Source organism: Phalacrocorax aristotelis, chromosome 7 (genome assembly GCF_949628215.1).
Source record: "Phalacrocorax aristotelis chromosome 7, bGulAri2.1, whole genome shotgun sequence".
Classification (NCBI taxonomy): Eukaryota; Metazoa; Chordata; class Aves; order Suliformes; family Phalacrocoracidae; genus Phalacrocorax; species Phalacrocorax aristotelis.
The window spans coordinates 52,740,491-52,757,509 of NC_134282.1; the positions used below are offsets into that span (position 1 = coordinate 52,740,491).

Here is a 17,019-nt window from a genome sequence, read left to right on the forward strand (position 1 = left end):
ACTTTTCTCCAGCTATAGATCTGAAGAGCCCGCACTCCCACTTTGCTCAAGGACGATGCTTGTGAACTCCGGTCAGGGCTGCCCTGTAGTGCCTCCTCTCCTCGGTCTCTTCCCAAGCCACTTTCTCCAGCCCCTCTCGAATGGGGGATCAGCAGCAAAAACCTCTGCTTTTGTCAGCAGGCAGAACTAGGTCTTCTGCTTTCTGCTTGCCATCCTCATCCCCAAAGGTGCAGACAGTTCAGCAACTCCATTACTATTCTTTTGCTGTGCCACATGCCTGCTGCAGAGCCAGCTCTTCTGCTGTACATCCTCCCTCGTGGCTGGGGGCTGTATTGGCAGCCAAGCAAAGACGCTGGCTCAGCTGCAGGCTCCTGGCTGGGAGACCCCGACAGCTCTAACGCTGTTGATTCACCTACAGTCAGAAATCGGTCTAGGTCTGCATCAACCAAATGAGGAGTCCCGGAGACAGAGGGCCTCTGTCATCCTTCCTGAGCAAGGCCAGGACTGGGGATGGCTTGCAATTGAAGTGTGGACACCAGTGTAAGTGTCCAGGCTGCTCAGTTGCTTGCTTTAGTGAAATCGTCTCCAAAAGGTGAGAAAGAGAAAGCTTTGGTTAGCAACAGTAGTTGTATGGGACCCTATAGCTGAAATCATTGTCTCCAGATGGAGGATGGGGGAAGAGAAACACTGATGTCTTCTCCACTAAATTAATTTGAAATAATTAGCATTTCCACCATATTCAACCACATGCAAATCCTGACATAATCTCCAGAGCCCCCTCCAATTACCGCTGTTGACAAAATGGAAACAAGGAACTTCTGCATTTAATGGGAAAGAACATGGCCTTCTGAACCCCAGCACAGTGTCGAAGGTTGGTCTGTTTGTGTGCTATAAAGACTCGCTGATTGTACGATGAAAGCAAGAAATAAGAAATTCCACTGAGCTTTGCTGCACAGAAGTACAATTGTAGCATATGTCAGTATGCTGATACTGGCTTCTTCTGGCTAATAATAAAGGGAAGATACAGGAGGAAGGGCTTTAGCACAGCATACACTAGTGAGCTGTGCCCACGGTCTCTGGAAACCCTGGTGACATAGTCCAACCCCTAGTGAAAAGTGCATAGGAAAGCTTGTTTAACTGCAGCCTCCCCACCACTGTTAGCCCTGCCAGCAGGATTAGGTGGAGGGCCAAGGCAACATGCGTTACAATCCCACCTTGACTTTGGTGTGTAGTCATTTGGCTAAATCACCGACACTTTTGTAAAATGATATTATCATCTCCTCTGATTGATTTATGGGAGAAGGCTCTCATTTGTAAATTTTGAGGGTTTATCCCCTTTTGTTGGTGTCTGAGATGGATCAGTGCTGCAGCAGCACAGAGGGGCTGAAGGAAACATTAAACTGCTGCATTGCTTACTCTTGAGGATATTAATGTGTATAAATATAGTTCATTTACATATCTTGTAAACATGTAATGCTCCCTATTAAATTTATCACTGTAAATATCTAAATTGAATTTAATCAATTAAATTTTAGAAGTAATATTTAAAACACCCTGTAAATGGAAAGCATTGCCAATAAAAAGTAATAGCATTGCCACATTTATAATGCTTGAACTGCTTCAGAAGGATGAACCTAATTGGAGCAATAGAAAAGTAACACCATTCTTCAGAGAGTAAGATTGTCCTAGAAAGGATATAAACGTTGCCAATTCATGGTTAAAACTAAAGGCTTTGGGAGTTTGATTTTTACCTGTCTCCTATATAGCCAGCTGTACAGATGCATTTTCCTGTCACGGGATCACAGTGTCCTCCGTTGTGGCATGGACAGTCCTGGCTGCAGTTAATTCCAAATGTTCCAGGAGGACACGGCTGTGCACACACCAGCCCCTGGTAAGGTTACAGAGAGAGCGATATTTCAGTCAACATTCAAAATGCGATAAACTTCTATATGCAGATTGGATATTTATTGTCCTTCTTGCTAAAACTAGATCTAAGTGTAGCAGCAATATTTTTTCTGTTTAAGATGGGCTAAAGACAGTCTCAGAATTCTGCTCCCAGGGTAAATGTCTGTCTACCCTGTCTCCAGAAGGGATTTTTCTTGCCGCTGTACAGGCACTGATAATTGTCTTCGTCGGATCTCCCTCATAAACTTCAGCTGTGGTGGCAGAATATTCACTGCCCCTCATATAGATGCAGGAAGGCTTGGGAGAGGTTAAAAGCAACCAGAGAAGGTTACAAAGCTGCATATGAGCTGGTGGGGTTTTTCTGTGAAACAGAGAGTCAGAAAAGTTGTTGGACCTACCCTGGGTGTCACAAAGTGAACATTTGGGAAGGGGGGGATTGTTGGAAAGGCTGCACTGGGAGGATGAAGTTCTGCTAGTTGTGATAGTCTGTGATGATCTCCTCTGTTCAGGCAGCTCCACTTCATCCCTAGAAGACCAAATCCAACTGCTGGAGAAGACCTCTACTGCTCTTCAGATCCTACCTTCTTCATTCCCTCTGCCCTCATCCAGCCCCCGCTCTCATCTCGTCAAGTAGTACAGAACGGCATTGCCAGTGCCTAAGCCTCGGAGGAGGCAGGATGGGGGACAAGAGATTGGGGCAGTTGCAGAAGGCCACCAGTGATGACACAGAAGCAACTTAACTCTCCACACCAGCACTGCTGAAGTGATTTTGCAGTGGAAAATCTGCCTAATCCCTGAACACTGGCTGGATGCATCGTCCAAAACCCTCCCAGCTCCTTATCCCCAACCCTGGAGACATATCTCAGCCCCTGACCTGCCTCATATCCACCTCTTGATGGCTACCTCCTTCCCCCATTTTATGCTCCCAGCCCTCTGCTCTTCTGCCTCTTTACTCGAGTCCACCCAAAATCCTTGTTGCAGACTCCCTTTGTCCTCTCCTTCATCCAGACCTAAATCCCCATGTTAGAGTTGTTTTCTCCTTCCCCTCCCCGCTTAACCATCCCTGAAAGTGAAGAAAAGACAGACTGTCGTTCTCGGTTGTGCACTCTGGCGCTGCTCATCAGGAAAAGCAATTGCTGGGCAAGCCTTGTTCCAGCTGTTCAGCCCCAAGGCAGAGAACGCTTATCATGGGTTGTGTCTCTGGAGAATTTATCTGCCAAACTCAGGTGTTCTCCCCGCCAAGTATCACATAAAGTCCCCTGCCAAGTACCAAGGCCTTAAAAGGATTTCCCGAGACTTTCTTAGAAGTTGTATGAATGGGGTTTTTTTATGTGAGCAAACATAAAAGCTGAGGCTGCTGGCATCCGGCTGAGTAACTTCAGCCAAAACAAGTCTGGCAGTGCTGTGATCTGAAGATGGGGTCCTATAATGGAATATGTTTGGCAACTGTAGCAAGTGGTGCTGCTGCCAGTGCCATGCACAGTGCACAGGGATCGACAGAAACGGTGGGTTTCTGTCCCTATTTTCACTTTGTTTTAATCTCTCAGAAGTCTTACTTCCCTAACCAAGCCCCAGGGGCTCTGAGTTTTGAACAAGGCACATATTAGACAAAACTTACACAAAAGATAAAACAGGCACATAATGGCTACTTTTGCTCCTTGGGGTTCTCGCTCACCGGTTTGCGAAGTTTAGCCACATCAACAACCCCAAAGTGGAGAGGCTGCTCTTCAGTGTCACCATAAAACAGGTACTTCAAGCCTTTCCTAACCAGTGATAGGTGGCTCCTTGGCTGTACAATAGACAGGTTGGCCTCAGTTCAAGAACATTCAGATTACAGTGTTAAAAAACCAGTGTCTCTGGACTTGAGTAATACATAACACTATATATCAGAAAATGTAAGTATCCATTTATCTTGATAATAAATACTTTCTCTCTTCACATCTCAAAAGGAACAGGATTTCTATCAACAAATGATGAGAAAGCAATACTCTGTGATGCATCCCCCCGGAGCCAAGAGAATCTTTAGGCGTACTTTTTGCATTAATATGTGCTAAGGGAATCCAAAACATCCTTCTCTGGAGGATCAAATGTCAGACCAACGTTTTCTGCTGCTTATACATCTAATGAGTAAAGTTCACCCCATCAGCACCTTTTTTAAGGCCCTGATCTCATCAGTTTCTGCTTTTGACATTGTTTGCTCCATTATTACCATTTTGTAGTATAGAAAATATTTTTTTTCTGCTCCATTTTCTCACACACCCCCGCGTTTAAAATCCACATCAGAAAGAAAAATAGACAAAAGTACAAACTGTAGTTGCTTCATAAAGCCCAGAGGCAACGAGAAAGAAGTGATCAGCAGAATGTGTTGATTAACATGGCACCATGATGCAGAGCCTTGAGAATGGGACCGGGGACCAAACAGGGTGTGCTGCCAGTGACAAATGTTCTGTCACGTAAGGAAAAATTGCTGCTTTCCAGAGTACAGAGATCTAGTCCTTCAAAAGTGTTTCTGAGAAGCATTGTAAATGCTAAATTTAACATCCCTCCCCACTTCCTGAGAGTGCTTGGAGAATTTAATACTGCAAATGAGAAAGATGTATAGAATTAAACCTGTAAATTGTTAATGAGGCCCTAAAGCAGCCACCCACTAGCTCCCACAGCTGCAAAGACACAGAAGTGGAAAAAGCCCAACATCGTAGTATGCTGGAAGTCACATTTTTTTGACTAGTTCAACAACACATGCTGTTAGCCATCATCCTCTTGGTGAGAAACCCATGGGACAGTAAAATCTCACAGGACACTGTTCGTATAACTTGTTGTGCTTCTGGGAGAGTATGCACTGGGTGGGAGGAAGCAGGAGGAAAGAAATATTACAAGTAATAAAAGAACCAGGCTTTGAAGATGGCGGATCCAAGGAAGGACCTAAGAACCCTAGAATTTCCTCCTGTTCAACTTATTGCCTCCCCTCGCATATCCCACAGGCAACCAAGCCCCTAAGGGAGCTGAGCTGCTGTTAATAAGCCTACCCTAGGAAAGGATAAAAGCCTCAGCTCATCCAGTAGCAATAAAATCCAAGTGGATTTGCACTTGTATAAATCCAGGGAGAATTCTCTTCTTCCGACGTGATGGTATATTCAATACATATGTGCAGTCTCAAGCCTCAAAATCAGCAAGTAAAATGCCTGATGTCAAAGAAATCCATGGTGTGAAATAAAATGCATGCTGTCTAGCAATCCCATCTCGCTTGCTCGTTTACAGCCCACTCATGTCTCACTTCCCAAACCATTCCAACCACCAAGAGTTAAAAATATAGCATGAAAAAATATTTTTTTCTCTCTCTGTGTACTGAATTACCAGCTTTTCATTAAAACCCTGGAGAGACCCTTTATACTTAAAATCTCAACATTTACAAGCTGAGTGCTTTTACTTATAATTTCAGTTTCTTTCCCCGGAATACTTGATCTCTCTCTTCAATTTTCAGTTATGCTTGTTTCAAACACCACTTGTTAACTCTAGGGTTTCTCTGGGGACAGAGCAGCCAACAACACAGTTTTCCGGAAAGTCTCTCTGGGTGCCTCAAAATGCAGAGAAGAAACTCCAAGCTGCAAGGAGCCGGGCAGAATTGGGCCAGAATACATGACCACAGATGCTGTGCAGCCCCAGTGCTGTGGTTCTCCTTTAGGGCCTCTGCTGCATCCTAAAAGACCTCTAAAAACTTCCTGCTTTATTCTGATATTCTTATACCTCTTAGTGATTTTTTAACTTTGCAAAAAAAAAAAGAGAAAACTCCTGATAAAATACAGGTAAGGAAGAGTACAGCAAAACAACTCAGATCCTCAGAAATACTGGCATGCAGAAGATAAGGGGAGAAGAAAAAAATACCCTAAAAGTAATATTTTTATGTTAATCACTTTATCGATCACTTCTTAGGGGTAGTACTAGGATGGACTGATAGGCCCTCAAAAACATTTGAATTGCTTCCTTTATGCTTTAGCTCCAGCACTCTGTGGGGAAGTACCTTTGCTTTGTCTCCAGGGAATGCCAGCTGGGGGGAAGGTGCCTGCTTTGTCACTTGAAACGGAATAATGTCACCACCACCTTTGCCATGACTGGCCAAGTTAGAGAGACTCTAACGCTCCAGTTAGAGAGAGATTTTCCATCCACAGCTTCCACCAAAACTGATGGGCAGCAATGTTCTTCTCCCGTGCTGCTGCCTGATACTCACCAGAATCCCACGGTTGCTACTTTTTAACTAAAAGCAGCTGTTTGATCAAATGGAGGCAGCATTTGCTGTACTAATCTAAAGGAACATAAACACCTCTCTCAGCCCTTAAATGTTTCAACAGGTAGAAAGTCCACATCAGAAGCCATAGCTCTATGATGATCCTCACAGTCTTCCATGTATTAAAATAAAAAGTCACAGTACTTGTATGCATTAAAACCCAGCAAGATTGCCAAGAGACTAATTGTCAGATAGAGGAAAAATGCCAGGAAATTTAGTACAGCTAAACGGCATGTAGGTCTGTGAGGCTTGGAAAACCTCAAGAGAGTTAATTATTACATTATTGATAAAGCTGAGGACTTTTAAAATGTTTGGCCTTGCTTTCCTGACACAAAGGATTAAAGGTTAGGGCAACTTGCTCTCTGCAGCGCAATGCCTGATGCAAGCAAATCTATTGCAATCAATGGGAATTATGCCTGAGTAAGGACAGGACACCGAACTGGTCTCTGTGTCCTATGAACAGTCCTGCTTGAAGGACTGCCTGAGCCACGGAATTCCCCCTGGCTTCTCCCTCTCCCTCTCTCCTGAAGGGGAAACAGGATAGTGGTTTTGACAATGTTGAGCTGAGCTTTGAGCTTTCTGTTCTATCTGAGGGCAGCGTCTAAGGGTGCAGGGAATATTCCAAGGAACTATAATTCAGAGACAATTTTTTTGCTCTTCTCCCACATAGAAGTGTAATGAGAAGTCACTGCTTGGTTTTCTGGTGTTTGTTTAACTCTGTGATGGTTGCTACCAGTTGTAGATGGGTGGCCTGCCTGTGTAAGTGCTGCGCACACATAACAAAGGTGGTTCCAGTTTCAGAATTTGTAGACCCTCGAGACAAGAAATAGCAGATATGCACCACAGCACACAGGGAAGGTGTCTGCTGAGACAGTGAACAATTAACTTCTTATTCCGACCTCTAAATGAGGGATGAGTATGGTCAAACTACACACCGTCCATCCAGGGGGACAGGAGCACTCTCCAGTGATGTGGTGGCAGACTCCCCCATTCTGGCAAGGGCAGCGCAATTCACACTGAGCTCCGTGACTGCCGGGGGGACAGCGCTCTTCACACCTTTGAGGAGAAGAAACAAAAAACAAAGAGATCATTTAAAAGAACTTACAGGAAACAATAAATGAGGAAAATCCACAACACAGGTCAATACAGGAGTCCTTATGCAAATTCTGAAACCTCAGAAAGCCTCAGCTGGCATTACCAATTAGCCAAGATTTCTTTTATTTCTGCTAGGGTTATTTATGTGCCATGGATGCAGTCCTGTAAGGATGATGCGTGTGTGTAATCTTTACGCCCATATCAAATTCTACCTGTCTCTACGGGACAACTCATATCCATTAAACTAGCCCAGGAAAGTAAGAGTTGCAGGATGAAGCCCTCAATGTGAATTATGTGACATGGCAATAAAAGAAGCTGCAAATAGAATAAAAGGATGGGATTAAAATGCTTGAAATTTCTCCAGTCACTACTAAATGTTAACATTTGCAGTGTATAATGGACTGGCAAGAACTCAGCATCATTTAAAGACTATTTAAGCTCGTTGGGTCTCTCTCAGTACTCATGGGGGGCCAGTGTAAGGCTTGTCCCTGGGAAAAACAGCATGTCCTACATTTGCACATTGGTGCTTTTCAGCATCTCTTCTTTCTCTAATCCCAGGTTCTGAAACTACAGTACATTCCTCATTTAACTGACTATCCTCTGTTGAGGATGTTCATACAACATACTGGCAGTTGGCCCTGCAAGTACTTACTGCTGAGAAATGACATACTAATGTCGATGGGACCACTCCTAATAGCAAGCAGGGTCTTTAACAGCAAGTGCTTCCAGGGCTGAGGGCACAAGTCCATGAAGAAATCAGGTTCCCAATAAAATTTTCAAAAGGCATATAATTTATTTATGAGGGTTAATATCATCTTTATTTTCTACCTTCCCTTTCATGCAGCTCAACAAATAATATTAGACTGCAAAAGTATTAAGTCATCTGTAATAGATCTCCAACGAAATTCAGTGACTAAATTCTCTTTTCCCCTTAAATAATTTTGAAAACATAATTACTTCTGAAACTACTGAAAGATCTCTAATGAGAAGTGATGTTACACTGTGGGCAATTTTAAACTTGGAACTATTGCTTGCTGTCCTAAAATTAATATGCAGATTTTTTTGAATCCTACTGGTAAACTGTCAGTGTGGTGGATGGGGATTTAGCTACATGATTCTCGTTAAAGTTAATAGGAGTCACACCGCTAAATCCCTGCTCACTATGCTAAAAATTTACCCCCCAGACAGTAAGCTGATATAGTTAACAGTGATGCTTCCTCAGTTAGATTGAAAGTCAAATAAATTGGGGATGGTAAGTCCCATTTGATACTGCACTGGACTGCTAATGAGTTGAATGTCCAATTGCTTATAAAAACTCAGCTGTAATTTGGATTGTATTCACATACTGAAATTAGGAACCGGTACATTTGTACAAGCTGGAAAATATAATGGATTTTTAAGTTCACTTTAGCACTAAATTTTATTTTATTACGCAGACAGGTATAATTAGCAGTAAAAGAGATTTCCTTTATTTAGTCTCTCTGAGATTTCGTTACCTGATTTCCACAAAGGAAAGTGTATACTACAGAGATTGTGTAAATTTTGCCAATTACTCATTGCATTAAAAGCGGTCAAAGCAAGGCTGTTAAGTGATGCAGAGTAAAATACACCTATCATTGAACTTACAATACCCCCGTGTATCCGGGAGCACAGTGACATTCTCCTGTTTTATGGTCGCAGGTAGCTCCGTTGTGACATTGGCATTTAAACTGGCAGCCCTTGCCGTAGCTCCCAGGGTCACAGAGCTCTTCGCAGCGCCACCCTCGGTACCCATCTGCGCAGACGCAGGCGCCGGTGATGGGGTTGCAGAGAGCCTCATTCTGACACTGGCAGCGGTTGCTGCAGTGGGGTCCCCAGTGCTCGCTATCGCAACCTGGAAAACATAGAGTCATTTACCTGGATGATGAGGGAAGTGTGTCGCAAGCGCCTCATCTCAGCCTCTTACGCATAGGTTGGCCAGCAGGCAGCAGTGCTTAACACCGGGAACCTTCTAAAGGGCCCTAAACTTTCTAGAATCACAGAATGGTTTGGGTGGGAAGGGACCTTTAGAGGCCATCTAGTCCAACCCCCCGCCATAAGCAGGGACATCTCCAACCAGACCAGGCTGCTCAGAGCCCCGTCCAGCCTGGCTTTGGATGTTTACATGGACAGGGCATCGACCACCTCTCTGGGCAACCCGGGCCAGGGTTTTACCACCCTCATCATAAAAATGAGAACGACCCCCCTGATCCAGCAACGTACTTCAGCATGCAAGGATACAACAGCACTAGTTATACACCTAAATCTGAGGACTTGTTTAACACCCATATTGGATCAGGACCTAAATCTTTTAATATCCTGTTTCTTAGTGCTCTTAGATAGCTGGAAGGAATGAATTTATAGTGGAATCAGATGTAGAGGATCACATCCTGACCGCAGTGTATTTAATGGCAGGTAGTAGTGCCAAGCAAATCCTGTAGATTTAATAATGTCATCAAATATTGTTTCTTTACACTGTTCCCATAAGATAATAAATATGATAACCTAAAGAAGGCTTTCTCCTTTGGTGTTGCTTTTGTTGTTGCTGTTTTGGAGGTTTTTTCCTGGAGTAAAGAGATGGTAGGGAAGAAAATAACACCGGAGACAGGATTTGATGTGGCTGCGTAAACCAGGCTTAGCAATGAAGGTATGGAGGGTGTACGTCAGGTAATTTCTGTGCTAGTAACAGTACGTACTAGCATTACAGAAGGGCCCCAAACCTGATGGCCATTGACATGGAGGGGAGGTTCCCTACACAATGCATTAAAGCACAGCGAGAACCCTTCACGTGACAGTCCTGCCTGATCCCTTCTCCTTGTTTGTGAACCATATGCAGGACGAGAGAGGAAAATCAGCGTTACAGAAACAGCTTGATCCCGATCTGCTATAGAAACAGCAATCAGCACCTCATAAAAACACCCGTTTAAGGTGTATGCATACTAAACAGCTCAGAGTAAGCACCCAGAGGTTAAGGTTTTCTCAGTAAACGGTCAGCAGAAACCCAAGTATTTCTTCAGTAGTCCTACCCTCCGCTTAGTAGCCTTTCAATATAGCTATGTCAAGGGTAAAGAAAATCATCATTCTATTCAGAACAGAGCTGCTGGCTAAATCCCTGCTAAAGACGCAGTTACAGATCATTTTCCGGGTACGGTTGGTTGTGCTCAGAGAGCTGGTTTCAATTAGACCAACAACTCTTCTGCTAGTGTAAAATCCAGCGCCATGCAGGAAACAAGTGCGTAATCCCAGCAACAGAGCTATCTGCAAACTCTTTTATTTGCAAACATGTAAACTAATCCCCAGGTGACACTAGCTGCTTCTCAGGCCTGTATCTCTGTTTCCAGACTTCGAGAGGTAAATGTAAAGCCCACTTAAGCCTGAGGTTCTTGTCCTAGAAATTTCATAGACCTCCCCTTCTACGGCACATGGCAATAAATCCACACCAGACAACTATATCTATCAGTTAATTTTGGCAATCTTTTTTTCCTTCTCCTTGAGAAGTGGGATGCTCATTGATCAGTCTGAGGCTACTCAGCAGAAAAAGAAGAGAAAAAGACTTTACTCAACTGGCATTGCTGATTACCAATTTACAACCTTGTGTTTCTTGAGCAACGGTGTTAAAGGCCAAAATAAACCCATGAGAAGACAATTCCAGGGTCTCCAGAAGGATCTGCAGGGTCTTACAGGATGCACATGCAAAGAGAGATGGCTTCACATCCTGCAGAAAGCAGAGCGTGCAACATACTCCCGTGCACAATCCTGCTTGTGCCTCACACAGGGTATCTTATTGCTTTGCCTCATTTTTCCCACAGCTGTAAACAGGGATGATAGTTCCTCACTAACACCGCTGGGAGCTGAGCAAACAAAATCTTACTCTTTATAAGTCTTAAATTATTACTGAGAATCTGTGGAAAGAGATGATCTATCTTTATTTCACATAGACATTTGCTAGGACTCTGTAAGCCTTCTGGGGCAGGGAGCAAATCGGCTGGAGCTGGTGGAGTTTCCCAGCAATTTCTGTTCCAGAAACACTGATTTGTTTTCCACAGAACTTGAACATCAAGGGATGCAGTTCCGCACCTCCACAAAGGGTACAAATCTGAACCACACAAGCACAGACGATAGGCCTTTGCGTGGGGAAGCGGAACGCAGGATTCAGACTTAACCCTGCCTGCTTCAGGGACTTGATTCCTACCTTACCACACCTCACATTAAAGCCCTGACTGCCAGACTCTGGATTGCTCTGGGCTGATACAATTCCAGCTGCAATTAATGTGCTTAATATGAATAAATAACACTCATTAGAGGATGTGACTTGTATTTCTGGTCTTCCATGTCTCAGGTGAGGGCTCCAATCATCAGATTTGTCTGCTCGGTTTGTGTTTTTCACTTTGAAAGAAAGTGAAGGAGAAAGCAAACCTTTTATAGGAAGACAAAACCATTTCCCATCATCAGCTCAAGCATCTTGTTTCACATGTACAGCACCTGCCCCAAAACACAATTCCTTTTCTGAAAACCAATCTTATTTGAACACTTATTTGCTATTTATATTTGGTCCCGTGCTTGCTTTCTCCCTGTACCAAATTTCACTCCACAATCTAGCTGAAGGGAAGAGCAAAACGCTGAAGTAAAGAGCAGAAATTCCTCTAATTGGTTGTAAAATCATAAAAAACCCAAATCTGGATAATACAAGAAGCCTGCAGTGACCAGAAAACCAGCTGGCAGTTAGATTTTTTCCAAAGGCTTCTAAGTACAAGGCATCAGTGAGCACACATTGTAACATTCAGTATGTTTAGCCCAAAGTAGCTAGCCAAAATGTTTTAATTATCTATGAAATAAAACAGCTTGGCATACCAGAGAGCTACTGAGAATGTGAATTTCATGGGGATTTATTAGGGAGAGGACATAAAAATGAGAATTAAAGTACATCTGAATGCTCATGGAAGACACAGGAAAAACAGAATTACGGAAAGATGGGGCTTGTACTGCGTCTCATTTATAATGCCTGATACAGCCTTTGCACTTGTTGGGCTCCTTTTCATGTTCCTAAAACTACAAGCAGGTTTTGACTACAGTTCTCTAAATGGTTTGAAACCCGAGTAATAGTATGTGTGTGTGACATATAACAAGGCGAACACAGTGTGTGCATATAACCAAGGTGAGCATCCTGTTGTCTCTCTGGTGACGGGATCATTTAGACACAGTGACAAGTTGACCCCATCTAGATTTAGGTCTTTACCTCAGATGGTAAAGATTTTCTGCTTTTAGCTATCAGTTCAAGCCCTATATGTGACACAGTGAGCAGAGCCATTTAATGCAGTATGAATTCATCCACTGCTGATTAATTGCAAAGGGAATTAGAGTGAAATTTGCTGGCAATGTGTTAGTGTAAAAATTGTGATAATGAAATATCACCCTCAGCTGATTTTACACTGCAGTGAACTCACATGAGAATAACATCTTTGCTGCTCCAAGTTTATCAGTTCCTCCTCTTTTCCCCTTTCCTGTAAGTCCCACATGGCAGTGACAGACTGTGGAGCTGAACGTAAACTCTTCACCTGTGTGTTTTCGTTGGGACATTACATGATATTTATGTGGTGGTAACTCACAGATCTGCACTGTGGTAACTTCAGTACCTTTACAAAGGTAGGCAGATACAGAGTTGATAAGCTAAATCCAAGTAGTTATTCATACAAGTCATTCCACTGAGCTCAATCAGACCACTCGTGTGTGAGACTACTCAGGTGCATAACTAGCTGTGGGATTGGGATCTAGTAGTTCCAGTTAGAAAATTAAAAAACAGAAGAAACCAAAGCAAGCAAGGGATATTTTTTCTATATACATCAGTGTGGCAAATCCTCGCGATAGTGATTCCAGTTTCTGAGATACAGGGCAAAGCAGCCTTGGAGCCACGGAAGCCCGCTGCCCTTCAGGATTGTCAGCACCGCTCCTCCTACGGGCACAGAGAGGCCACAGCCCAAGCCTCGCACAGTTTAATCCTGCTCTTGTTGATAGCTTCTATGTGTTTCCATAATAGAGATAAATAATAATAGCAACAATACGTGAACAGGAAGCTGATTAAAGCTTACACAAGTGCTATGCTATAAATGTATATGCCATTAAAAATGTCAAAATGATACAGACTTTAACTATACCACGAATATGAAAAGCAACCTGAGAGTGGTGGTGTCAGGGAGGTACAAATGCTCCCTTCAGACTCTGCGTGGATGTCAATACCATAAGAGATGAGTCTGAAATAGCTAGCGCTCTCTTGGGAGATGCTACATTAAAGGGAGCTGCCGTATTTCAGGTCATGTGCTACCATTGCCTGGCAAATGTGCTAACTTACTCACTTTTTCTCCTTTGAAAATATGACTAGAGATTAATTGCCACCAATAAAAATGAATATAACTCCGTAAAGGATGATGCTGGGTGCCTAAGCATAATTACAGTTGTCTGCACACAGTAGTATGACAGGTGAGAGATTCATCCCTCCGTGGAAAGCTTGCACGATACAGCAGAAGTGTTTTCTTCCTCTCTACATCCCTCCCCCCACCCTGAAGCCTCAGTGGCTTGTTGAAGTGAGGGCTAATTACAGCAGGCTCTGCATATCTGCCGCTATACTCCGGAATGACACCCTGTTACCAATTCTGTCCTGTTAAATACACAACGAGGACACATTGGAAGTGCTGCTCCACTCCCAAACGGCTCTTTTCCCCTCTAGGAATGATTAGTGAATTGCTGTGTTCTGGGTCAATAGAGCTACCCAGTATTTAGTGCAGCAGCACAAGTCAGACAAAGATGAAGCAAATACACAAGTTCAAAAATTCAGCAGATAAATAAAATAAAATAAAATAAATCCTGTCCCAGGGAGAGGCAACATTTATCTAGTGACTTATCCCAACAGGAGAGAGTCAGAAGTGCTCCTCCAGTGCTTTTCCATCACTGCACAGATACACCATTAATATGAAAACAGCATCTTCTATCACAGCAGCACCAGAACCTGTGGCCTTAAGGGCTATGCTTATCCTATTCTCATTAGCACAAGCCTGCATGTGCCTCTTTTTCTAGCTAGTGACCAGTCCTGCATTCCAGGTGTGCCAAGTCAGTGGGACATTCACAAATGTTCTGCAGAAGGCGCCGCTCTAAAAAATCGGGTGCTTGCTTTTCTTAGCCTAAGGGCTCGGGACCATACTTGGCTGATGGTGATCTTCAATTCATCCACGTTTTAAAGGAACCTTCTGCAAATTTGCTAAAGCAAGACTGTAGCTCATAGTCAATAATCAATATTCTGGAATATTTCCAAATCCAGTTTGGAATGCTTAAATGAGATGCTAGCTTTTAAAAAAATGCAAATGGGAAATAAAATTGACTTACTAAATCTAGGAAGACATAGTTTAAGTTAGATTATTTTAGAATTTATTTTGAAATTAAGGCTAGATTCTCCCCATAATATAACTGTACTGCTGTAGAATGATTATATGAATACCAATAAAATTGAAATGCAGCCCGAACTCTGGGTGGGTTCTTTTTGGTATAATTCAGTTTTGGAGTCTTACTGAGTTTTAAATGGTTGGCCCAGCGAACGCAAAGCAGGCACAGAAACAGCAAAAGCTAAAACATATGCCTGGCTGTAGTGAATAATAAAAAATTAAAATAATCAATTAGCTTTTTATTCCCTGCACTTAGCCCAATAGGAAAATTAGAGTCCCTGTATTGAGCTGATGTCTACTCACTGTACAAACATGATTCATTCTGGCACAGTTCAGCACCTTTGGAAACAGAAGCCCAGCCTGCAGTAGGTTTGAAACAAGGTCCATGAAGAGGGAATTCCCTCACAATGACAGTTCACAGCACTTTGTGGTTGGCTCCAAGCAGCGCTGAGTCCCTCATGTGCTGACACTGCAGGTAATACCAATACACTTGTAAAGGCATGAGCCAATATGTTGAAAAATCACTTGCTGAACTGCTCGATTCTAAACAACAACAAAAAATGTTTATCTTATAAGACTGTTTACCCTCGGAATTTCTAACACACGTTTATGGATGATGGCTGTCTTCAAAATAACCCAGATTTTCAGAAATTCCCTTCAAAAAAGTTCTTACAAATGCTCAGAGACCAACATTCTAACCCTGTGATTTCAGAATGAGGAAACCTCACCCACACAACAGACACTAGTGGGTACAGGCAGGTTAGGCCACACTGCTCAGATTGCAGCTGATTTTCTTCTTCATAACCGTATCAAGGTACTGATAATCTACCATGTGACAACATGCCTTGCTCAGGTCTTCCAAATGAGAGAGGTCCTACCTGTCAAAGAAACAAATAGCTTGGATTTCTGAAAAGAAGTATTTTCTTGGGGGGCAATGAAGTTAATAATAGATTTTGATAAATAATTCTGCTCCAAATAGAATTTAGGTTTCTGAACTGTGTCACAGGCAGGTAGTTGGTAGCATTATTCATTTTCCACTGTAAGATGCTCTGTCCGGTCCCTGACAAGTTCTCTGCTAGGCAGAATTTACCATCTCCAGTCTCATCTGCAGGTTCACTCAGACTATTGGTTTGAGAAATAGCGGAAAGGGAATTTTGCTTAAATCAGTAAGGTAAAACAGTAGGTTTTGCTTGTTAAAGTACATTTTTATATCCTTTTCACTGACGAGCTGGGACACCTTCCAGGGACAGAGCAAGAGCTTGAAATCTGTCAGAGCCCTGTCCTGCACCCGGGGGTGTGCTCACGTGTCCCATGTGAAAATCCACCTGTACTTGATCAAACCATAAAACCCCAATTTGCAGACACTCAGTGCCACCTCTGGATAATTCATTCCCTATATTCCTCAAAGATTTAATCTGTATTAAAAGCAATCTGCAATTAAAGGCTTCAGGGGCTTAGCAGGACTTCTCTTACAATTGTTCCTAGTCGCAGGCATGGGCCACTGGCTGTTTAATCTCCATGTAGTAAGTGGTCCACGGAGAGGGTGACAGCCTTCTACTCTTAGGCCATTACCCACATGTCAGAGGTTTGAACCGTCTGTGTATCAGCCTGATGACATTCTTGAAAGGATTTTTCATATTCTCCATTTGCTTTTTAAGGAAAAACAAACAAACCAGGGCACATCACACATAAATAAGGCATTTGACTTATGAAGTTGGTGTCACAAAAATAAGGAAATGTCAGATTAAAGGTTGGAAGTGCAACAGTAATTCAGTACTTCAGCCTATGAATTATGATATTTTCTTTAATTATGTGAGCAGAGGCTACCGTTTACATGCCCTGGCATTTTCTGTCTTCTCAGCTTGTAGCTTTGCAGCCTTAAGGCTCCTAAACGTGGGTTTCTGGGCAACGGTGTACGCACTAGCATTTTTATTTCCAATGCCAGACTTTCAGTCACGGCATACACAACTATAATGAAGAAAAAGCCAGTCGCAATGTTTACGTCTCTAAGACTGCCCAGAGAATATACTTTGCGTATGTAAATATGCATTTGTAAAACTATCCACCCAAGTGGCAAAAACGTGAGGTTCATCTGAGGCTGGCAGAACTTGCAGTCGATCTCATTTTCCAAGTTTATAGATCAGTCTTCATCAGATAGAAAGGAAAAGATGGGAAGGGAACATCAGCCAATTTTTCACCAAATGGATAGATTATTACTCACAGGAGGAAATTAATCTAATGTTGTGCTTGTTTGTTTGTTTGTTTTTTCTGAGAGACAGGAGAACAGCT

General features: G+C 42.9%; 1 protein-coding gene across 6 annotated transcripts in view; it reads right to left on the reverse strand.

Moving 5' to 3' along the window:
• Window positions 1-17,019, reverse strand: part of MEGF11 (multiple EGF like domains 11) — a 312,524-nt gene that overhangs the window by 100,259 nt on the left and 195,246 nt on the right. For 4 of the 6 annotated variants that reach the window (XR_012661768.1, XM_075100754.1, XM_075100752.1 and 1 more), the window contains exons 8-10: window positions 8,909-9,155; window positions 7,087-7,243; window positions 1,752-1,888 (exon numbers count right to left, since the gene is read on the reverse strand). Coding sequence is in view for 5 of the 6 variants with exons in the window: in XM_075100754.1 (XP_074956855.1) it covers window positions 1,752-1,888; window positions 7,087-7,243; window positions 8,909-9,155 (541 nt within the window). In the remaining variant the exon portion in view is untranslated. The remainder of the gene's footprint in view (window positions 1-1,751; window positions 1,889-7,086; window positions 7,244-8,908; window positions 9,156-17,019) is intronic. The other 2 variants (XM_075100751.1, XM_075100753.1) reach the window with 1 other exon arrangement.